General features: G+C 31.2%; 1 protein-coding gene across 5 annotated transcripts in view; it reads left to right on the top strand.

Annotated features, from left to right (window-relative positions):
* LOC124543380 (potassium voltage-gated channel protein Shaker) overlaps positions 1 to 26,026 on the top strand; it is a 358,981-nt gene that overhangs the window by 64,638 nt on the left and 268,317 nt on the right. Inside the window, exon 1 of one of the 5 annotated variants that reach the window (XM_047121590.1) lies at positions 1,969 to 2,114. The exons of the other annotated variants lie outside the window; for them this stretch is intronic. Coding sequence (XP_046977546.1) covers positions 2,107 to 2,114 — 8 coding nt within the window. The 5' untranslated portion in view covers positions 1,969 to 2,106. Of the gene's footprint in view, positions 1 to 1,968; positions 2,115 to 26,026 lie in introns of those variants that run through there. 5 annotated transcript variants of the gene reach the window in all.

The raw sequence follows: 26,026 nt of genomic DNA, 5'->3' as shown, positions 1-26,026 counted from the left end.
CTATTACGTGACTTTACCTTCGTGAAATGAGTTCTCCTTCTTGTTATTGCATTCCCTCTTATTCCTAGATTTATTATTATGCTATATTGTATACAATTGCCCCGCCCTCCAAAAACACGATGTTGCTCTCAAATTTTTACAATTCTTGAAACTTTGTCATCATCATACCGATCTTCAAATGTAAGTGAATTTACGAGATTTTTTTAAATTTCCGAATATAACAATATCATAGCAGATTTTGATATTACTTTTATATAGTAGTGTCATTTTTCTTTTTTATTCAACGGCCAAACGACTTCTTTTCTACAATGATTATTAGTTTTTAAAATTAAATCAATCAGTGATCTTACCTTAAATTTGGATACTCACGATGCTAAAAAATGTTTACATTTCGTTTAATATCAGTTATTTCGTAAGAAAATTATTCCATGGTTAGATAAAAGAAAAACAAAAATATTTAGAATATAATAATTAGTAAGGTGGCTTCATTATGGCAAACTTATATAATTCAACAAGTTCTGTTTTATCACTTGCGATAGCTGTTACAGCTTTGCGATAACATCCGCTAAACATTTTAATTTCTGTAGTTGGACGCTTGCCAAGATCGAGCGGAGATGAGGGCCCTTGTCTAGCTAGTTAGTGCTTAGGAACCTGTTAGACTTTATGAAACTAAATGCAACTATTTTCTTTGAAAATATTATATTCTTAATCTAACTAAAGTAGTTGTTAAGTTGAGCGCAGAATGTTTTCCTTTATCGTTATTTTATCATTATTTTAATAAACGTCACATAATTCAATAACAATCCCCTTTGTCTTGCATAAAATTGTTTAGTAACGGCGTCGTGGATAATATTTTATTAAAAAATTTTTATTTAAATTAAAAGTATATGTATTTTATTTTCTATCACAGATCATACCTCTCTTATATATAGATATATTATTATTATTTTTTTATTAATAAATATTTTTTTCAGATATAAGTATACATATAAAAGTCAGTTGGAGTTTATGACGCCACGCTGAACCAATATGAGGGGCCGATTGTCATCGCAAGCATATCTTTTATTTTTCAACGAAAAATCATTCGAATTGGAATTTTTATTTACGGAAAAATTGTGTATTTAGTTTTATTGTGTTTGTATTTTATATTATATTCCATTTTTATGTACATCTCCTTAGGTTTCCTTTAAATTCAACAAGAATAATAACGATTTCAAAAATAGAGCAATAATTTCTATAAGTTCGTCAGATCGGAAGATGAGAGTGTTGCTCTATTTTTTTCTTAATAGTTGCGCTATACAGAAGTTTCAGGGATGCGAGCCAAGTCCTAATGCGTTGCAACTTTATATAAAATTGTCAAGCCTAGTTAAAAAGGTTCTTTTAATGTAGTATTTATTTTTTATTTATTTAAAATATTATGGTTGACTGACAGATTAATCACCTCGTTCTTCAAAAAGGAGAATACATTATATTTTACCCTTGAGTGCTTGGTAGAATATGGATACAAGGACACCAAGCCCTACTACCAAGTGAAATAACATTGTTAATAAATCATTCACTAGAATAAAACGAAATATAAGAAGAAAAACATACAAAAATAATAAAAAATAGCATTAAATTTAATACATTACAGATATTATATTATTTATTCCATATATCTTTATTTTGAATGAATACAGATTAAATATTAAATAATGATAAAGCTATGCTTTAAAGTATTTATATTATAGTGTAACCGTGAGCGTTGAATGAATTCTTTGCGCATACATACTTCATTACATCTTGTTACATTTAATCCAATGTTATTATGCCGTACTTATACAACCGACGTGATTACATGTTCAGGAATATTAGCCTTTATAGCTATAGTAATAAGACTCAGTCTAAATTAGAATAAAATATGTTACAAGCCGCTCGTTGTGCAATGGTGAGTTTAAATGTGATCTGCGTAAGGTGAACACTTATGAAGTTACTCCGTGTGTATATAATGTATCTACACGCTTAATATTAGCATATAAATATAATTTACTTAGCGTTTAGTATTTTTATAATTTTGAGTGAACTGTTTAACTATATAGTGATATAATAATCGCTTGTGAAGAAGAAATGATATTGTAAGTAAAATAAGCAGTTATAAAGTTAGCAATATTTTTCCTGCTCAAATGTTTTAGTATTACTTTTAAGTGTGTTTTGAAGAATCAGTACCTTCTAATAGTAGATTATGTAAATGGTTCGTGTGGTAGAAAATTAGCTAATATCAACTTCATAAATTATATCACCGATCGTCACTACTTTGTATCAAGCAGAAAATGAGTTAGAGCCATTACAGTTAAATTTAATATAATATCTAAAGAAAAGTGTTTATACAATATACCCTACGGTATTCATTCAATTATGTTAAGCGTAAATAAATATGATATTAAAATAATGACGATGATACAAGAAGTTTAAATATTATGACCTCTTAACCGACAGTAGTCGCAAAATTTCGACAAGTATGTATGACAATAATACATAAAATATAATCATTAGAGGGTAAGAGTATATTTAATTTAATATTTATAGCATTTGCTTGGTTTCTCTAACCTTTTCCAATCTCTGCACTCTATTCCACGTGACTCCTGCCTCTTGTCCTATGTCTTCATCTCATTTTTTCACTGGTCTGGTTACATAATATTTTTGTTTCATTTTCACTTTTTATATTACATTGCCTTGACCGAGCCTTTTAAATTTGATTTTTATTCCTTATCTTTGCCTTAACTTTTATTTATTTTTTATTTCGACATTCTCTATTCCGTATTGGTTGCATGTGAGATTAGTATACATGTTTATTTGTCAGTGTTTACTTTAAGACCCAGATCATTTAGTATTATTAACTGCCAAGTAAATGTTTACACATATCGGTATAATGAACTTGGGTGTTTAATTATTTACATTAGTTTCATTTTCAAACCAGCCTGATTGGGAGCAGGGACGAAACGGGTTCCGTTGAAATTTCTATTATCATTCTTCCTACGTCTTTTGATTTTCAACGTCAAGTACGTTTAAACATTATCCATATCGATGCTGGTATTTGCCCAAATAAGTTCTTCATAAATTCAGTACTGATGGAAATAATTTCTTAGTTTGCGGTTTCTTGTCTTACTTATATGAATGTTTGTAAATTACTAATAATGTGTGTAAGTATGTATAGTACCAAGGTATGTAAGTTAACAATTTTTTTTTCTTTATTTTAAAAGCTTTATCACTAAAGCGACTATGTCACTCATGTAAGTTAATAATTATAAATGAAAAATGTTTGCACCGAAAACCATCATTTTTTAATTACGAAGTAACATTTATTTTATAAATATAATTAATATTCTTATTCTTTAAATAAATTTTAATCATTTAAAAATCAGCCGTTTTTACTAGAGGATTTGCTTTATTTAAACAAATATTTACTAATTCATACGACTTTAATGTAATTAAAATAAATTATTTTTATACTTATTTCAAGCAATAACAACAAAATTTTCATGAATAAATAAGGTGATTATACAAAGAATAATATATATATATAAATAAATATATTATTTTATAGTACATTATTTTAATTTAAATTTGATATAATATAAAATATAGCTTACAATTCCCTTCTGCCAAGCCAAACATTAAATTGCTACGCTAAAACATTTTAGGGGTGCTACGACGTAGCACAAAATAGATAAGTAGTCCATAGTTTTCTTTCTACATATTTAAGTAGATACTTTATTTATAATAAACAAATGACTAACACCGGGAATTTGGTTATTAAGATAATGACGTACAGATTTAGTTTCCTTTAAGTAATATGAAAAAAAGTCAGCGTAAGTGAATATTAGAATATAATTATATAAGTTTCAATAAAATCCATCCAACACCCAATATTAAATTAAACTGTAGATTTGTCTTACTGAAAAATAATAAATATTAATAATTTAAGTACACATTTCAAAAAAAGAGACATTACTCGGTTAAATCGACATAAGCTTAAAATGTATCTGGGGAATTGGCTATATGATCGAAGCTTTAAAGAAACAGAGAACTAAGTTTGACAAACACACACACATAAATGCATGCATATATTATATTATAGTACACGTAATAAATAAAATTGCTTTACCACATTAATTAGACATGTTTTGTTTTGTGTTTTTTTTTGTTCTCTTGTTCCTTTGGACACTATTATTTGGTAAATTTAAGCGTTAAATTTAAAGTTAAACGCATTTAAAATTAAACACGGATTGGGAAGGCACGGCTAGTGCCTAAGATACGGGTTCTCCTAGTGTAGGGGTACATGACCTCTTTGAGACTTGTAATTTGATATAATAACCATAAATATATTTTGATTAGTTTTGAATTATATTATTTTATAATATAATTTATTTTTAAGATTTAATTTACTGTATAAAACATACAACAACAAGTGCTTTCTTAAATGGCAATCTTTAACAGGTTCCAAAATTATAGTGAAATAATAGTCATTATTTAAAAATTGAGTACTCATTAAATATAATTTTTAACATTAAATGGGCTACGTATTAAATATCACGTTTATGAACACGACATATAAACCTTTATATACATATATATATGTATAATTTCAATAGGATTGTAAACAATTGCGGTAGAGTTTGGTTGAGGTCCGTTTAAGTATGTCACACAATTATGAATTTAATAAGGAGTGGTTAATATTACTAAAAACATATTCGCTAATATTTAACAATTTATTTTAACGTAAAGTTTCCACTTTGGTCTTAAACTAGTTCTACAGACTTCCAATGTCTTGTCAAATGATTGTTGTTGGCATACAAAGATTTTGTTGGCTTTTTAATGTCTTTATACAACCAATGTCGAATAGATATGATACATAGGAATTAAATATAATGTTGACGTATTTGCGTAAACTAGTAGATAAATCTGTGTTTGTTTATTTTATTTTTTTTTTTCGTAATTACAACGCCAATTTGAGAATCAGTAACATAGATACAATTAAAAGAAACAATACTTAGACTTTTATAGAAAAAAAAAAAATTAGATTGTGAATAAATGTATTCATTCATATAAGCCGATACAGTTAGTAGATAGAATGGAAGCATACAATGAGAACTAAGTGTACATAACTATATCATTTTAATAATCTTGCTTGAATTGCTTTGCACATTAATGTAATATTGATTGCAACTGTATTTGACAACCTAATTAATGCTTAGAACAAATTGCATGTGAAGTCTGTTCAAGACAGGCTTAACGGTAACCCAGCATGGGGACATAATATATTCGTTATAAATTATTTAAATTCAAATATAATTAATTATGACTTATTAAAATATTGAATTATCGATATTCATAAATAAAACACGTGTAATATATTAAATTCATGACATTATCGATAAATACTAAATTAGTTTCGTATTAAATAGCTAAAAGATTATATATTATTCGAATGATACAAGTGATTTGTGTTGTGTTAATTTTAATAACTCGTGATCATTTAATGATATGAACTATCATGCGTTTATTCACAATTTGATTACTAAAAAGTAAATTATAAAAATGTAAATCAAAGACGATGGCCATTGATTTTTAAGTTGAGGTAACCAACTGGATTGAAATTGAAAATCGTTACCAATAGTTGTCGGAACGTTTCAAGATAAGCACTCGTTTACAGTGGTTATTCGAGTTAGAATCTTAGTGGATAAGGCTACACGCTTCGTTACATTGAAATGTTTGGCCGTCATTGCTGGTTGGATTTTGTAAGAATTCCTGTTTTGTTTCATTTGTGACATTTCCAAAAGCGCCTTACTTTGAAGCTCCTTTGTCTTTGTATATCTATTAAATTTCATTTTGTCACATGTTCACATTCCCTTATTGCTTACTTACAGAATAGTTTTTTTAATAATTGTACGTCTGCTGATTTTTTATTACTTTAATTAGGCTTCTTATATTAAAATACTATTAAACACATAAGTTTTCTAATTATTATATATGTACGATGATAACTGTAAAAAATATTAATTACTATTAATATTTCTATAAAGTTAACGATTAAATATATACAATCATAAATATTTATACTTCTACTGTTCCAATTCTAGTACTTGCTTATTTCATAAACTTTTCCGTTAAAATTTCTAGAAACTTATATTATATACATGTTTAACCAACATATACATTTACAATATACAATTATTGGATATCGTATGTTTTTGTTTATTTTTTTAAATCAGTTAGTATTTAATTTGATTGTAGCTTGAAGTACCCTTTTAATAAAGAAACTTGACGAACTGATGCGTAATGGAATATAAGATCTTGAAGGATTACTACCTTAGGTCAAGACAGGATCAAATCTACATAAAATAATTTCTCACCTATTATTATGATAGTTTATAGATAATATATGATTAATTGAGGCAAAGCGAATATGTGCAAAATGTAATTCGATACCCTCAGTTTCAAATACTGATTCAGATACTGATGACTAAGGAATTTGGGCACAAGCAATTCCTGCCTGCCAACCAGTTCAGTCAGTAAAATCCAAGTTAACAAAAATGTACCATACGTTCCTTGGACATTTAATTTATACAATGTCTAAATGTGTAAATATTATAATGATGTTGTAATAAAATAACCATCCAAAGACCAAACAACCTAGCTATTAATTGAAATAATCTCAAATGAATTGAATTATAATTTATATCGAAAACGAAATATGCTTTATCAGTGAGTTGAGATGGCCCAGTGGTAAGAACGCGCGCATCTTAACCGATCATTGCGGGTTCAAACCCAGACAAGCACCGCTGATTCATGTGCTTAATTTGTCTTTATAATTCATCTCGTGCTCAGCGGTGAAGGAAAACATCGTGAGGAAATCTGCATGTGACAAATTTCATAGAAATTCTGCCGCTTCTGTGTATTCCACAAACCCGCATTGGAACAGCGTGGTGGAATATGTTCCAAACCTTCTCCTCAAAGGGAGAGGAGGCCTTTAGCCCAGTAGTGGGAATTTATAGGCTGTTGTTGTTGTTGTTGTTGTTGTAATCAGTAAGAATGTCGTATTCTCAATGTTTTCATACTTTCAAATTCATCGTTCCGGGTTTTACCTGGCCTTAATTTGAAATTACTAAGAAAGATTTGATGCTTCTGTTTACTCAAGAGTCATTAAAGTAGGACACGCTGAAACATAAAAATGAAGTCATTAACCGATCTATTATTACCAGCACATTTACATGGAAATCTTACCTGTAAAATATATAAGTACTATATGCGCGTTTTATTCTCTCTTTCGAAAAAGTAAATCTCTTTTTTATTACATTATTTTTAAATTCAAGTGTAAGTTTAGTGAATGAAGTTATTAAATACATTGATTAGCGCAAGTAAAAATTTATTAACATTAAAACGTTCGCTGCGGCATCATTTTTTAAAAACTCGCCATTCCTGCGGTACGAGGCGTTTAAGACCTCGTAAGAAACCTATCACAATACCGATACGAGGTTTATTAGACCTCGTAACGTTCAAGAAACTAAAACCTTTGTAATTGATTGAATTCGGTGCGGTACGAGGTCGAAAAGACCCCGTATTAAAGTAAATACAAGACTGCATTCTGTTTTTAATAGTAATCATATATATATCTTTATCTCTTTCCTACAATATATCAAATAGAAGTTACGGCCTCCGCACGGCAGAGAAGTTTATGTTTTTCTTAGCCGCACCGCAAGGAAGACGCATACGAGGCTTATTAGACCTTGTACCGCAGTGAACGTGTTAAATGCTTAAATATATACAAATGTGAACTGAAACTTATTACTGTACAAGTCTTGACCGCGTGGAATGGTGGTAATTTTGAACAGTAACTTCACAATACTTAATATTTGACGATAAAAGTACTGCAAGGTTAAATTCTAGGTATTTCTTCATCTTCATTATAATGGTATATAACTGAGTCTAAAATGTTAGAAATTAATGATGAACTTTTTATAATTATTTGTAGGTTTGTAGGGTAGTTGTATATAACAAATCATAGAATGTTAACATAAAATGATATATTTCTATTAACTCTTCTTTTATCAAAACGGTTGTAAAAATTTTAAGATACATACATAATATATTTATTATAATATATATAATTTGTATACCTATAAATGCCAAGTGCACACAAAAAACTCTATACTATGTCATTAGTATATAGTAGTGTGAATTGAAGATCAGTTTACTCATAGAGTATCAGAAAATCATATTAATCATTGATGGTTTATTAAATGGTTTTATGATACACCCCAGACGAATAATGATTACTCTTTTTTGCAAACAAAAATTTTTTGATAAAGATCTCGTATATACACAATGTTTATGTACCTATTTTCTGTTTTTATGTACATTATCAGAAGCTCAGCTGGGTAAGTACCATTCTCTCACATTGTCCTACTCAGATCGTCTGAGTAGGACTATGCTGGACAAAGCTCGTGCTTGCACATGGTCTACCAAGTAGGCCTTTATTTATTCGAAAAATATTTATAAATTTATTTTAATCTGGTTTATATTTTAATTGACAGACAATTATTATCATTTAATAATTAATATTGTACTATAAACATTTCCGTCGATTTTGTGACGAAAATGAAATGAATAACTTTTTTAATCGAGCTACATTTCATTATCGAGTTAAGACAATAAAATATATAATTATAAAGCTAACCGACAAGGAAAAACACAAATATAATTTTGTGACTTGTTATATTTTATAGTTTATATTATAATGACTCCTCATAAAATTTAAATTAAAGTACTATCAACCCAAAGGAAAAAGGTCGTATCGTATTTGCCAATGTGGAATATACGGATAGTTATTTCCTCCATCACTAAACCATCCTAATTTTATTCCCCATTGTGGATATGCGTACTCGTAGTACTGACCTGGTGACATATCTGCATACTTATTAATCCAGTTGACATAATATCTTAAGTCCGTAAAAACTATTATTCTGTCTTCATTATAACGTATTTCGAAGCATCCGATGCCGACTAGTTTTCGTTCTGACAAAAGCGCACCCCCATTCTGCACACCCGCATATCCTTTGCGATTTTTTATACAAATGAATTTTCCCCACCATTTTGGAACATATTTCGAACAATCGACGATGTCTGTTTTACTGAATGTGGCGTAGAATATTTTATAGTTTTCATAAATATGTTGTAAGTATTCGTATCCAGATCCAGCCATTAAGAGGTCATCCTGCAGGACATCATGAGCTCCCGTCAGAATAGCCTTGTAAGCGTACTGAAATCTAGAGGGTCTTGAGGCACTTACGTACATTTGATCTAAGCTGATAATAACAGTAACGTCATGTTTCGGAACATGAGTCCCTCTAGGCCCATGCTGATGTTCGGGATTGCTGCTTCTGGGGAAGATGCGCCACACTCGCCACACACGATATCTGTACGGTGTATTGAACCAGCCGGTCCTGCCTAAAGCCCAGATACGTAAATCCCTCTGTCTATGCATGTGAGGATCCAAGAAATTCGCAGAAGTTATGAGAATTCTTCTATTCATAATAGTTGCGGTACCGAGTGGTAAAAAATCTGTAAACGAATCATATAATGGTTCATATAGGGCATTAAAAATAGTTAAAATTTATAGAGATGATGATGACAAAAGTAAGACAAACCGATAGATATTCCAGCAATCACATCGAGGCGTCGACGATTCCTGATATCTTCCCAGTCGTAAGATGGATACCAGAAGGCCAATCCTTCGAATTCAGTCCTTTGCCATCTAAAAAAACTTTGTCTTTGCAGTGTGTCGGTGCGATGTGGTGCGGCTGTAGTTGTGCCAAAGTCCCAAAAACTGTACGTTGGTTTTGATAATAAATATATAATAAATCTAAAAAAGATCAATATATATTTAGTAAATATATTATAGACTATTTATTATAGAAAATAAAATATGAAGTTTTTAAAACATTTGTCGACTTTTTATTTTTTTTATTTTCATCCCAAATTGAGTACGATAGCATATTGGAATAAGTTTCCAGAATGCATTCTTTCTTGATGAGCTACCGATAGAAGACTTCGTTAAACAAGGATACTCTATCTACGGAGTTAAAACCTGAATTTATTAAAATATAAAATATAAGTAATTCTATATGTAATTAAAACATTAAAAGGAGTTATGTATACTTGGAGTGTCAGTTTGTAATATGAAAAGAGCCCTTTTTTAGCTAATGCATATGTAATTTTACACGGTACATATGCCAAAATAGTTTTCAAATAAGAAATTTTAATAGAATAAAGGTTACCGCCGTACTAAAAACTGTTTCCTTACTCTTATCATTTAATCTTTATGAAGTTGACAGTGGAATCTATTTCGAAACATGCATATTTAATTATCCTCCAACAAAAAATTAAATTAAATTAAGAGTTAAATTAAGGTTGTTAATGTTGACATATAAAAGCCCCGTGTTATGATTGTTAAGTCACTTTTAATATCTCATCAACCATCACTATCTCGAGAACCAAATTAGTGAAACAATAAAATATATTTAATGACGTTCAACTTACATGAAATTCATTCTAAGCTGAATAAAACATATCAACACTGAGTTTAAGATACATCTGGCAAATGTCAATGGTAAAAAAGTAGATGCTTTAGTGGATATTGTTTTCAAAGAGAGAACAATTACTAGTAGTATGTGTAAATAGTAAACAGCTTTATTCTAAATGATAACCAATAATAAACTATAGTGGTAGTGCCACAATGCATACCTCTCGGTTGCAGTGGAATCAAACTCAAACTCAAACTCAAATAACTTTATTCAATGTAGAAGCATTACACTTTCTTATTGATGGTCAATTGAAACACTACCACCGGTTCGGAAAAGAAAATACCCTGACCTGAGAAGAACCGGCGAAAGAAACTCAGCGGGTTTTTTTTATTTTTTTTATTTGTCTCATATATTATTTAAACAATTTAATATGAGATGAACTAGCCAGGAGGCGATTGTTTCATTCCCAAGGTGTGCTATCGATCATAAACTCATTATTTGTATAGTAACCTTTTGCACACAAGCGTTCCTTAATATTTTTTTTTAAATTTGGCAACAGAGGCATTTTGAACGCTTTCTGGGATCCTGTTGTAAAACCGTATACATTGCCCCACAAAGGAGTGACTCTATGTAGTTGAGTAACAGGAGTAACAAGTTTGTGTTTGTTCCTTGTACCAATGCTATGAGTATCACATTTTCTCATGAAATCATTAATATTTTTTCGTACATACATAACATTGCAGAATATATATTGAGAAGCAACAGTCAATATCTTGATTTCTTTAAATTTATTCCTTAACGATTCTCTAGCTCCTAGGTTATAGATTGCGAGAGTAGCCCTCTTCCGTAGCACAAATACAGTGTGGATAGCGGCTGCGTTGCCCCACAGCATAATACCGTATGACATTATACTGTGAAAGTAACTGAAATATACTAAGCGAGCCGTATCAACAACGGTACATAATCTAATTTTTTGACCGCGAATGCCGCAGAACTCAGTCTACTGGCCAATCCGTTAATCAATAAAAATCAATAAAAAAGTAAATCAGCCGGCACGTCGGTTTTTGTACCTCTCTCTCACTTAAAATCGACGTAAAGCGGTAACTATGCTATCGCGTTTCGTCCGCTAAATGAGAGTTCCGGAGGCCCGATCCCTCTCCCCCCAAAATATGGTTGTGCTGAATTTAGAATCATTACCCCAGGAAGGTACTATCAGCGACTGCGGTGGAGAATCGCTCTCTGGTCATCCATGTGCTGGGCATACACCACCTGAACAGGGATGCCCAGGCTGCCCTCCGAATTCTGGGTTCCTTCCAATTTTATTATTTAGGCTGCCTTCCAATTTTATTATACGTATATATAGATAACTACTCCTTTTAATGCTTTAGTTACATATCTAATTACTTATATTTTAATAAATTCAGGTTTCTTGTATACGAAAAAAAAACAAGCTTAGAGTCCGGAGCTGTTACGGAAAAAACTGAAAGAACCACCGATCCAAATATTCATCTGTTGTTGAAGAGATTTCAGGGACTGAACAAGACGGGCCAACTAACCGAGAAGATCCAAGTAAGTGGTCACCATCGCCCATAGACAATGACGCTGGAAGAGATATTAACTATTCCTTACATCGTCGATGTGCCACCAACCTTGGGAACTAAGATGTTATGTCCATTGTGCCTGTAGTTACACTGGCTCACTCACCGTTCAGACCGGAACACAAAAATACTGAGTACTGTTATTTGGCGGTAGAATAACTGATGAGTGGGTGGTACCTACCCAGACGGGCTTGCACAAAGCCCTACCACCAAGTAATAACAAGAGAAATAAAAAAAATATTTTAAGTCCGAAGTGGTGAAAGCAGATTTCATAATAATTACTTGGGTTGAATAGTTGCGATATCACATTCTATTACCTAACAGTACTTAGTGTTGCTGTTTGATCGTATGATAAACAACGTTGGTGGTACATCGACAATTTAAGAAATTTTGAATATTTCTTATAGGGCTAATCTGCTAAGGTGCTGACTACCTAACATCAGTTAGCCCACTAGTCAGCCCACCTAACTAATCTTAAAAAAATAACAATATAATGACGGGATTATACAAAATGTATAACTGAAATTATGTAATAATGAGTCCAATATTTTGCAGTCGGCTTTGGCTGCTTAAGCTAATGAGTGATTTTATTTCAAAATATCAAAATGTAAAGTTATTTTTATATGTAGTATATAATTTATCACAGTAATTGTACCCCTTCCCAAATTTGTTTTACAAGCAGTCTGCTTAGAAGTTATCTGGAAGGGATCGTATTTTAGCGATAAAGTACCCCATTGCATGCAACTTTTGTTTAATCTACATATTATGTAATTTAATTTAAGTATTGCTGCCATAAAGTAGAAATAAATAAAAACTTTTTTTAAATATATTCTATGTCAATTCTATCGACAATAAATTATCTTTTAATATAAACGATTTCATTTTTGAAATCGACATTTTACAATGCACTTGGGATACAATAATAATGCACAAATGAGTGCTAGAGTGGTGCACGTATTCGTAAGCCAAAGATCATAAAAGGACAAAATTTTTCAATTGTTTCTTTGGCTATATAGTACTGCTATTTATCCAGGCTGTAATTAAAGAAACCCAAAACTTAATTATAATCTTATTTATTAAACAATAACCTACCCTAAAAGTAAACATTAATACGAATAAATGTTGCCGTGCATTTAGTAGTAAAAACAATAATTACATAACGCGAGTGCGATTTTTTACATATTGCTAAAAAAAGAAACCTGCTTAAATGACAATCATAAAGTTAAGTGATTACATACAAATGCAATACCAAATTAAAATAAATGCATTGCAATTTTTTGTACGATAAATTGAGAGTACAGTAAAAATAGTAATCAAAAATGTACTTTAAGTCAAATTTTATAAATACTTAAATTAATCTCCCTCTGGCTTTGACAACTGCTTAATAATAATATTTATGTTATCGTTCGTCTATAACATGCTAGTATGATAATATTGTAATCAGCCCAAAGGAAATAGGTCGTATTGTACTTGCCAATGCGGGATATACGGATAGTTGGACCCTCCATCATGAATCCACCCTAATTTGATTCCCCATTCTGGGTATGCGTACTCGTAGTACTGACCTGGTGACATATCTGCATATTTGTAAATCCAATGGACATAATATCGTAAGTCCGTAAACACTATTATTCTGTCTTCGTTGTAACGAATTTCGAAGCAACCGAGGCCAACTAGGTAATGTTTTGACAACAGCGCACCCCCATTCTGCACACCCGAATATCCCTTGACATTTCTTATACATATGAATTTTCCCCACCATTTTGGAACATATTTCGAACAGTCGACGATATCTTTTTTCTTGAATGTGGCGTAGAATATTTTATAGTTTTCATAAACATGTTGTAAGTATTCGTATCCAGATCCAGCCATTAAAAGGTCATCATATAAGGTATCATGAGCGCCCGTCAGAGTAGCCTTGTAAGCGTACTGAAATCTAGTGGGTCTTATGTAATATACGTACATTTGATCTAAGCTGATAATAACAGTAACGTCGTGTCTCGGAACCTGAGTCCCTCTAGGCCCATGCTGATGTTCCGGATTGCTGCTTCTGGGGAAGATGCGCCACACTCGCCACACACGATATCTGTACGGTGTATTGTACCAGCCGGTCCTGCCTAAAGCCCAGATACGTAAATCCCTCTGCCTATGCATGTGAGGATCCAAGAAATTCGCAGAAGTTATGAGAATTCTTTTATTCATAATAGTTGCGGTACCGAGTGGTAAAAAATCTGTAAACGAATCATATAATGGTTCATATAGGGCATTAAAAATAGTTAAAATTTATAGAGATGATGATGACAAAAGTAAGACAAACCGATAGATATTCCAGCAATTACATCGAGGCGTCGACGATTCCTAATATCTTCCCAGTCGAAGTATGGATACCAGAAGGACATGCTTTCGAATTCGGTTCTTTGCCATCTAAAAAAACTATTTCTTTGTAATGTGTCTGTGCGATGTGATGAAGGTGTAGTTGTACCAAAGTCCCAAAAGCCATATGTTGGTTTTGAGAGAAGACATATAAAATATCTGAAATTGTTAAAAAAAATCTACGTTAATATTTTTCACAAAAAAAAAAAACGATTGAAAATTAAAAGATTTACAGAATTGTTAAAATTTAAATTATATTACAAAACTATGAATCTTTAGTTTAAAGTTTTAATATCTTTACAATCAATTAAATTATTCTTTTGAAAACAATGTTCAATCAATTTCAAATACAAAGACATTTATGAATAAATTTAATTTAACTTACATGAAATTCATATCGTCAGTGCGTTTCGGGTGCAAGTCTTAAATGTTCAATAGTAGCAAATTCGTCGTTCATTTTTATTGTTGCATACAGAAAGTAAACAAAGTTTAATGTTACGTGTAAATACTAAACAATTATTGTTTAATATGAGTACGTTCATTTTGTAATCGTTGACAAATGAATAATTACTAAAGATGATTCGGCCGAATTATTAACTTAAATAGTAATGATTACGAATTATCGCCTACGATTCCATTTGCTTGACTTTAAGTCAAATGGATGGACAGATTATGATTTATTTTTTTTGATAGATAACTTACTTGTCTGCTTTGCTTTTGCTTTGGGAATGAAAGGAAATCGAGATATAAAGATCGTCTGCGCCGTCGTACCTGTTCATATTTATAGCAATTTATTTCTAAATGCAAAGAAGTGGAACTCGGAACTTAAGAAGGTTTTAACTTCATCAGCCCTGACACCATAACATCCCGACTTTATTAGGTACACCACACGCTAAATGTTACTATAAAACTAAAGCACAACAGTACTTCAGTGAAAATCACATTCAAATCAATTAAGTTATTTTTGAGGAAAACGGTAACAAACGAACAGATAAATGGGCGTAAATTCTAAAAATCATATTTGTGATCAATGACGTTGATAAATACTAATTCGATTCGATTTCGATCAGTGACGACTTTATCATATATATCGTTAAGGCAATCAAACCACGAACAAACAAAGACGCAGCCTAAGCTGAATCCTATTTATTATGTCCGACTACATCAAAGAAAGCTCACCTTACATTGGAATATGTTATTAATTTCTAAATATCATAAATCTACATTCTTTTACTTTGTTCCCTTAATTTTGTTGTGAATTTCATTTGTGAATCGATTTTATTAAAACAATTAATGCAATATGTTATCCTAAATTTACCTCAGCACATCACTGACAACCACATCCGTCATTTATCATTATAATTCTAAAAAATCTCTCTTTGTGAAGAAAACGAACTCAATGTTATGAACCACATTATTTTTTATCATATTATGTAAGGAGCAAAAAAAATAACTGTAATATATGTTGTTAATAATAGAATTTTACTTAATATCCACTTAATATCAGGTGGCCCAGATGTGCCATATTATATATATATATATATATATATATAATATATAGATATATATTATTGTAGCCTAAGTTACTCCCTATTATATCTGTCGGCGCGGAACCACGAATTTAAGAAAAACACGTGTCCAGAAATGATTATTTTAATAATTTAAAACTGTTTCATTGTTAAATGAATAATTTTTAGTGAATTTTGAAATGTTAAATTACTCTGAAAAATGTAATGTTTGTAAACAACTGTTATCTTGAGTGAATAAGTCTACCCACCTATTTTTGTTATAAAAGATCAAGCACCCTCCGGTATCGACAGACTTGGTCGAGCCGTCGGAGCGATCGGACCGTCTCATATTGGAATAAATCAGAGAGGATTAATTCCTGAGTTTTATTTCATACCACCGAAGATGGTTAAAGATCGAAACTCTGCCACTCGTGACGTCAGCTGTGCTGACGTCATGTTTTTTAAAAACGCGCTCGGACATGCTGCTCCGTTATATCAGTTATCTGCCAGTGATAGTCCCGTAAAAATCGGTCCAGCCGTTCCAGAGATTAGCCGGAACAAACAGACAGACCAACAAAAATTGTAAAAAATGTTATTTTTGAACCGTGTATAAATACATATGCATTGAATAAAACAGGGCTATTTTAATATAACAAACAGACAATTTTATTATATGTATAGAAGTCAAGTAAGGACAGACGTAGGTGAAGTTCGTGATTTGTAAATTTCAGATTGATCTATGTGAAATTAATATTTGTACATTAATAATAAACTCAAACTCAAACTCAAATTCCTTTATTCAATATAAAAGCATTACACTTACTTATTGATTGTCAAATAAATACTACCACCGGTTCGGAAAAAGGAACACCCTGACCTGAGAAGAACCGGCGAAAGAAACTCAGCGGGTCTTTTTTTTTCTGTTATTTTTTTTTTTTTGTCAAATTTATAAGGTACATAGTGGTATATGATTAGAAATAGCCAGGAGGCGATCGTTTCATTCCCAAGGTGTGCTATCAAACATAAACTCGCTAATTGTATAGTAACCTTTTGCACACAAGCGTTCCTTAACAATTTTTTTAAATTTGGCAACAGAAGCATTTTGAACGCTTTCTGGGATCCTGTTGTAGAAGCGTATACATTGCCCCACAAAAGAGTTACTGACTCTATGCAGTCGAGTAACAGGAGTAACAAGATTGTGTTTGTTCCTTGTACCAATGTTATGAGAATCACATTTTCTCATAAAAACATTAATATTTTTCCGTACATACAAAACATTACAAAATATGTATTGAGAAGCAACAGTCAATATCTTAATTTCTTTAAATCTATGCCTTAATGATTCCTTGGCTCCTAGGTTATAGATTGCGCGAATAGCCCTCTTCTGCAGCACAAATATAGTTTGGATAGCGGCTGCGTTACCCCAAAGCATAATACCGTAGGACATTATACTATGAAAGTAACTAAAATATACTAGTCGAGCCGTATCAACATCAGTAAGTAATCTAATTTTTTTGACCGCAAATGCCGCAGAACTCAGTCTACCCGCCAATCCGTTTATGTGGGGGAGCCACTGTAACTTGGCATCAAGAGTAAGGCCAAGAAATTCAGTTGTTTCAGCTGGATCCATCGATTCCCCATTGATAAGTACATCGGGTTTTACATTTTGCACATTTGGTGTGCTAAATTTTACAATTTTAGTTTTTTTATTATTCAGTCTAAGATTATTTACGCTAAACCAATGTACTATATCGGACATAGCATTGTTTACATCGTCATACTGAACCTGTTTCCTATTAATTTTAAAAACCAAAGAGGTATCATCAGCAAACAATACTATATCATGTTTGTTCCCAACAAGAAAGGGCAAGTCATTTATGTATATGAGGAATAGAAAAGGTCCAAGAATTGATCCTTGTGGGACCCCCATACCAACTGAGACCCCAGGAGACCTTGTCCCTTTAACGTCAACCCTCTGAATTCTATTGTTAAGATAGGAAGTCAGAAGGTCGAGTGCACATTCTCTAATTCCGTAGTGATATAGTTTCCTGACCAGAGTTTCATGCTGAACACAATCAAAGGCTTTGGATAAGTCGCAGAAAATCCCCAAGGCATCCTGCGACCCCTCCCAGGCCTCATAGATATTTTTTATAAGTTCGATACCTGCGTCGGTAGTCGAGCGACCCCTCATGAATCCAAATTGTTTTCTGTGAAGCAGATTGTGTCTATTGAAATATGCTAATAATTGATTTAAAATAATTTTTTCAAATATTTTGCTGAGGGTAGGTAATATTGAGATAGGCCTATAGTTATTAGGATCTGAAGTGCTACCAGATTTAAATATTGGAATGACTTTACTATGTTTCATCAGGTCAGGAAATATACCACGCTGAACACAATCATTGAATATTATTGCAAGATAAGGTGCAATCACATCAATAATTGAGTTTATCACCTTTACAGAAATACCCCATAGATCAGCAGTTTTCTTAATGTCTAATGATTTAAATGCACAAATTATGATATTGGTGTTTACAGGGGTAAAATTAAATTTTGATTTGCATTCTCGTACATTTTCTTTCATCAATGATTCGGCAACAGCTGGAGAAGAAATAAGTAACCTAGTTGTAGAAACTGGTATGTCAGCAAAAAATTGTTCAAAAACTGAAGCAACTTCCCGTTCACTATTTATGACTTTATTATTATAATTTAAGTTTAATTCGGAGCTCCGATTACCACTTCTACCAGTTTCACAATTTATAACTTTCCAGGTCATTTTTATTTTGTTATGTGCATTCTTAATTCTATTTTTTATAGTTAAAGACTTAGCCAGAAAGCACACTTTTCTAAATAATTTTGAATAGTTACTTACATAGTTGGCAAAAGTGGCACTATGATTGTACGTCCTTTCATTATAAAGCTCGTACATTCGTTGCCTACTTTTATGAATTCCAATAGTAGCCCAATCATTGAATTTCAAAAAGTTTTTTGTATTAACTGTTTTAGAAGTGAATATTGCATTAAACTTGTTTCTAATTAATTTAAATAGGTTATTATACAAAACGTTGGGATTATCACTAAGAGTTAGGTGAAGGAGATTGGCCATAATATTACTTCTAAACTTCTCAATACGACTTCTGGTCAAAGGAACAAACATTATTTTTTCACAATTGCTTATTTTATTAATATGAAAATTAAATAAAGCCTGTTGTCCACAGTGATCTGAATTTAGTTTATTAATAATCATTTTATTTTGTGGAATATGGGTTGCAAATATATTGTCTATGCAAGTTGCTGTGGAATCTGTTATTCTAGTTGGTTCTAAGAACAGATTTACCAGATTATATGAATTTAACAATGATCTGAATCTAATACTTGTGGTTGTATTATGCAGTAAATTTATATTAAAATCTCCACAAACAATAATTTCTTTATTACATTCAGATAATTTTGATAAAACATTTTCCAATACATTTTCAAACAATTCATATAATCCACTAGGGGGCCTGTATACGCATACAACAATGACACGCTCAAGCTCTGCACAGGCTATTTCTATAGTTTGCTCAATAGAAAGGCTCACAATATCTTTACGTTCCTTAAATTTAAAGTGTTTACTCATAAGTATTAAAGAGCCACCGCGAATAGCTTTATTCCTACTGAACAAACTAGCCAACTGGTGCCCACTAAAGTTAAACATGACCTGATAATTCAGAAGCCAATGTTCAGTTAAACACAAAATATCAATATCATTACAGGTCAAAAATAATTCAATATCTAGGTCTTTCCCTAACATTCCTTGAATATTTTGGTGCACCAGGTTTACAATTTTATTATTAGTTATTTTCCTTTTCTTTTTATTGGCTTCTATGGTAACTATACTATTGGTGCCAGAGACTACCTCTATTGTCTTAGAGTTTAATTTAAATTACTTGGAACTACTTGGAAAATAACTTAGATATAATAATAACTTAGATATCTACTTTTTTGTTTAGGTTATCCGTAAAAAAATAAATTAAAAATAAATAAATAGCACTAAATAAATAACACTCCTATCAAACATACATTAACGCAATTTTTTTTTCTTAAATATTTTTAAGTAAAAATAGAAAAAATTAAGGAAACTGTTATTTAGTTTTTATTGTAATAGAGTACCTATAACTGTTTGTGAAAATAAATAAACTAAATTCAAATTTTAAGCTTCATATAAACAAAGTTGTAAACACTAACACTTTGAAATTCGAACCAGTAATTTTAGAAATATTATGAGATATCTAAATGAACGCATGAAAAAATATGCAGGACATGTTGTAGGATGCCTTGGCCCCACATTACGGGCAAATAAATCGTCGAATGCTTATATCTCGTTCATTAAAACAGCACAGGGCAAAATGATTATTTTACTCTTAAGAAGTTGTTACGAGCAGCTAGTTGGTAATTAAATGCTATTGAATTGTTACAAAACAATTAATGCTGTCTTTACGCTCTTGTTAACATCAGAATATTATATTAACATTACTTTTACATAAATCTCATCAGACCCTACCGCTAAACAACAGTACGCAGTATTGTTGTGTTCCGGTATGAAGGGTGAGTGAGCCAGTGTTACGTCAGGCACAAGGGACATAGCATCTTAGTTCCCAAGGTTGGTGGCGCATTGACGTTGTAAGGAATAGTTAATATTTCTTACAGCGTCATTGTCTATGGGTGATGGTGATCACTTACCGTCAGGTGGCCACTATGCTCGTCCGCCAACCTATTCCATGAAAAAAATTCAAGCAGTTATTCCAAAGACTTATTCACTGATACTGGATTTTTAACGTTTTTATTATATTATAATAATTTTAAATAATTTAATGTATCGTCTTTCATTGTACGGATTAGATATAGACTACTTTCAGGAAAGGCACTTCTGTAAACATAAAAAGCAAAACCCTATCTAACTACGAAATTGGAGTCAAACCATGGATATATGAATATAACAAAACAGAAATATTTAGTAAAATTAGCATCAACATTTGTAATAAAGATACACTTTAGCTATTTGGTTTACCTCTGTTTGATAAAGACATAGGCCTAATGGCATAATTAAAATATTTTCAGTAAATATCGACCGATTGGGCATATTAAATTATTAAATAGCAATTACTATAAATATGAATAAAATGTACCTTGTAACCAACCAATACAAATATAAAAAAAAATCTTAATGTGTGTTCTTGGATTCAAACTATACTTTTGATTCCACATAGTGGCGTGAGTAATACTGGAAGTATTTTCATTTGGGCCTTTCTTACTGTATATTTGACCTTACTTCACAGATTTTAAAATTAAGATCAAAAATGTTACAGAGGTGAAAAAATCTGGAGGAACGATAAAATCTCTAAGTAACGATGCTACCCCTAAGGAAGTTACTAAGTTGTTGTTGCATACTAAAAATCAGGGGTAGCTTATAGACAATTATTCCACAATTAATTTGTCTATTCTATCGATGTACGGAAAGGAGGAATCTTTCGAATTACATGATCTCTCTTTTTCAAGGTGTTCAGGTAGGTTTTAGTTTCCATTAGTAATACAGTGCAGGAATCTAACCACTATCGTAGTGGCTACTTCAATTTTGCAACTTGTACTTGTAATTAGTCGTGATGACGGAAAGAGACCTGATGGAAGGATATTATTTCCCAGGGAACAAGGAATAGCTCCCTTACTTTGATGAGAACCGGAAGCTATGGATTTATTCGTCTTCAAATTCAAACTATGTTGTGTCACATTTGCCGTTGAAACAATTTGATTTTGGAGTATTAGAGCAGAAAGCTTCTTGAGAGATTTCAGTTCATTAAAGATTTTCGACGTATTTGTAAACAAAGGCCTAATCTTCGATTATTCTATTTCAAACTTAAAAAAAATAAAACTCTCTCATAAATCGTCATTACAAATTTCACTATCTTGGTTACATTTTCAAAAACGACGAAACATATATATCATATAGACAGAAGCCTAAGTAACGATTTCTATGTGTTTGACATCATAACAAATTTCCATACAATTATTCATCCCCCAATTAACCTTAACATATGAATTTTAGTATCACACTAATCCTGTTAGAATCATTAATAGAAAGCGCAAGACATTCATATTTTTGCCTATTTATAGCAAACTACCTGTTTTCTACAAACAGTGCCATATCTTCAATAATATTATTTAATAGGTAATGTGATAACAATCTTCAGTTTTTGTGTATGCTGATGATATAGAAAAAATCATGGCAATCTCCATTAAGAGCCTATATGATTAGTTCGGTTACACCTATATAATTTACCTACCAAGTATGATCTAATTATTTAATTAATTAAACCTTTGATTACAGTTTGCTGGCACACCAAATTTTGTCTAGAATCAGTCAAAGCCACTTAAAGATTTGTCTGTGTATTATGATTGTAAGCAAAAGTATGTAAATAATGGAGTCATTCAGAATTCTCCTTTGATATACCTTAATTGATGACTTAGGAATTCGGTTACTAGCCTATTCCTGTTTGATAGTTCGATGATTAATATCAAAGTACTTGTCTTGAGTCTTGAGAACCAATAGAATTTCATTGATTTACTAATTATTGTAACAACACTCAACCCTACATAACAAGTAAATGTCCTACAAATAGTTATACGAATAATAACAGCCTTGTATTTAGTAGTAAAAACAACAATTATATAATGTGAGAGCGGTTAAAAATTTAAGTTTAAGAAATCTTCTTAAATGAATAATTAAGGCTATTAGGTTTTAAAATATTGTAAACACTGAGTGTTTAATGGTGGAATTGGAGTTAAACTGTAACTAACTTAAACTACAAGTATTGTTAATAGAATTCTCCTTACAATTTTACGTTGACATATTAATACATATTTAAAACAAAGTAAAATGAATTTGCGCACACTTCATGTTTATAAATATAAATTATTGTTATCATTTCCTGTTTTTAAAGTTTCTTTTGAAACTAAGTGGCTTACATATCAATTCAAAAATATGTGTAAATGATTTTGTTATTTTGGTAATACCCAGTACCCAAATGATGTTTGTATTTCAATATTATAAGTAATATAAGCATACATGTATTGGTCTTTAAATATATGGTTTTTAATTTAATTACCAGATTATAATGATTCCATATCCCAATTAAATTTATATTACCAGATTATAATGATTCCATAATGATGTTATTTAATATATTTGTAAATGTTTTAACCTAGATATTATTATTATAATTAAATCCATGCTGCATTTTCCAGTGTGACACTAAATCTACAACTTTTCGAGTACACTAGTTATATTATAGTTTAATATAATATCATTGCTTAACGAAGTCTTCTCAGATCTGGAAACACTTCTGTTCTTTGAGTACAAATGCTCGTGTGGGAAGGAGGTAAAATCTCTCGGATCACATGGTATCTTTTTTTTTAAGGAGTTCAAGTAGGTTAATAAAAATAGCTCTTGCTATCGTAGTTCTGCTCTTATTAAGTTACGTGTAATTAGTCGTAGTCATCGACCTAAGAGACTTGATGGACCAACATTGGGTCCGAAGGAACGAGGATAGGTATCCTAGGGAGTTACGCTACATACGTTGACCCGTTGGGCCCGACCGTTATCAGATAAACAATGTTAAGGGTCAGAGAAAAAGCTGAACGAACATACGATTCAAATATTCATCTCTTATTCCAAATCATATTTTGTTATATTTGTTGTTATGATAACTTGTTTCAATAGCACATTTAAACAATTTGACCCTAGAATAGCAGCGCAAAAGGCTTCATTAAATGTATAAGAACTCGCGTTATTGCCACCACTAGCTGGATGACTGGTTTGTTTTTTGCCCAGATTATCAGAGTTGCGATTCAACGGGAAAATTCTGCTACCATCCTTGTGGTCAGGAAAAATTCCACACGATCGTGATTTCTATAGTAACTTTTTTTAATTAATATTTGTGTATATTTAAATGTAGATTTTATATTTGTATGTATTAATGAATTAAACTTAATCATAATACGATGTCTTAGAGAGAGCCGTTCATATATATAACTATATCGTATATTTGCGATTGTTTTAGAAATACATTGTTGCAAACAATGCAACTTTTACAACACATGAATTATAAAAGTTTGTTTTTTTATGGCAAGAGTGACAGTAACAGTAATTGTGAAACTTGTCGAAACTAAAGTGAGCAGTGACAACTTACATACGCTAGTAATGAAACTTGACCTCCAAACCTTTCACGACAAACTAGTTACATTAATTCTGATACTAGGTCACCACAATTCTATATACGTACATCTAAATGCACACAAAATTGTAACAAATTTATATAGAAATCTAAGTATAATTTAGCAAATATTCCATTATGAAAACCGAGACCAACCCACGTCACGTGAAAGATAAGATAGACGTATAAAGTAAAGGCGAATCATATATGTATTCACATTCATTTCTTCGATTTTTTTGAGATTTTTAAATTTGAATAATCAAGATTCTTTTGAATAGAAATTATTCATTATTATATATAATAAAGTTGTAAAAACAGAAAGTAAAACGAATTAATAAGTTTAACATAACAAAGTTTGTATCGATAAAAACATTTATCTCAAATGTTACCCTGTCAAGAAATTGGTTTGCGATAGCGATACATCTTCGCGCAAGTCTAAACCTCGATTATACTATTTTACGTCTAAAAAATGAAACTTTCGCAAACCTTCTCATTCCCAATTTCCTCATTATGGTTTATAATCTTTCGAAAACGGTGAAACATGTATCTTTTATCCACAATAATCACAATCTTAAATATGGATTGCTATGTTTATAGCTTACAAAAATTATCAAATCTTTTGCCAAAATTTTAGTCACCTATCTGATAAATTTCCTAAATCTATTTTTTATATTCATAAACATGACCGAAATTAGAAGTTTCACCATGACAAATTTCCATATGGTGATTCATCCCCCAATTAATCCCCGAAACAAATGAACTCCAGTGCTATAAATTCTGCTAGACCCACTTATTCAAGGTTATCAGTCAATCGTTTTTAAAAAGCGTAATAAATTATTATTCCTTGCATTTTTCTACCACCAATGCTATAGCACTAGTAAAATTATTTCTAGTAATAGATATTTATAACGTCACTAATAACGAAAACAAACTATATTAATTACGTTTTATAAAACCGAGATAAATCGATTGATCGATTTTACTAGGTTCAGTCAATTCATACTATCTAATCGACTATATTACAATATTTTCACTGGATGAAAATATTTGATGAAGTTTATTAATTACATTTATGGTTCAAACCTTTGAGAGTATGTGCAAGTAGTTTATAAATTTCGAAGGGAACAATGCAATCAATTAATTAAACGCGATAGTAATCATAAATAGGTACCTTACATTATAAATTATTGAGGTTTGGAAGCAGAGTACCCAACGGTTGTGATCGTGTTTTCATCAATTATTATGTTATTTAGCAGCTGAGCTGGTCTGTTGGATAGAATACGTGAATCGTCGGCGAGAATGTATTTTCATATGCTCCATAATATGTTTTTAATTTATCTTGCACTCAGCGGTGAAAGTAAATATCTCAAAAGAACTTTCATGTGGCCAATAAAATTCTACAACATAATTAAAACAATTAATGTCCACGAGAGGACAGAATAGAGTAAATAACTGCTGGTAAGCCCAGCAGTACGGTTTTTATTTGTTGTTACCACTGACACTACCTTGCAGGTTTTTATTTGCTAGACCATTTTTATACTTGAATAACTTATGTAAAATCAAATTTTGGATAACTTAGAATTATAGCAGCTAACCTAACCTACCATACCCTTAGGTCTAGAGACAGCCAAAATCACTTAAAGAATTGATCGTGTATTAAGATTGTAAGCAAAGGGAATATGTGTAGCGATTCAGTATTCTCCTTTGACATGCCTTAACTGATGACTAAGGAA

Source organism: Vanessa cardui, chromosome Z (assembly GCF_905220365.1).
Source record: "Vanessa cardui chromosome Z, ilVanCard2.1, whole genome shotgun sequence".
Taxonomy (NCBI): domain Eukaryota; kingdom Metazoa; phylum Arthropoda; class Insecta; order Lepidoptera; family Nymphalidae; genus Vanessa; species Vanessa cardui.
The sequence above is the reverse complement of the archived record's forward strand: the minus strand, read 5'-3'. Positions and strand labels throughout refer to the sequence as shown.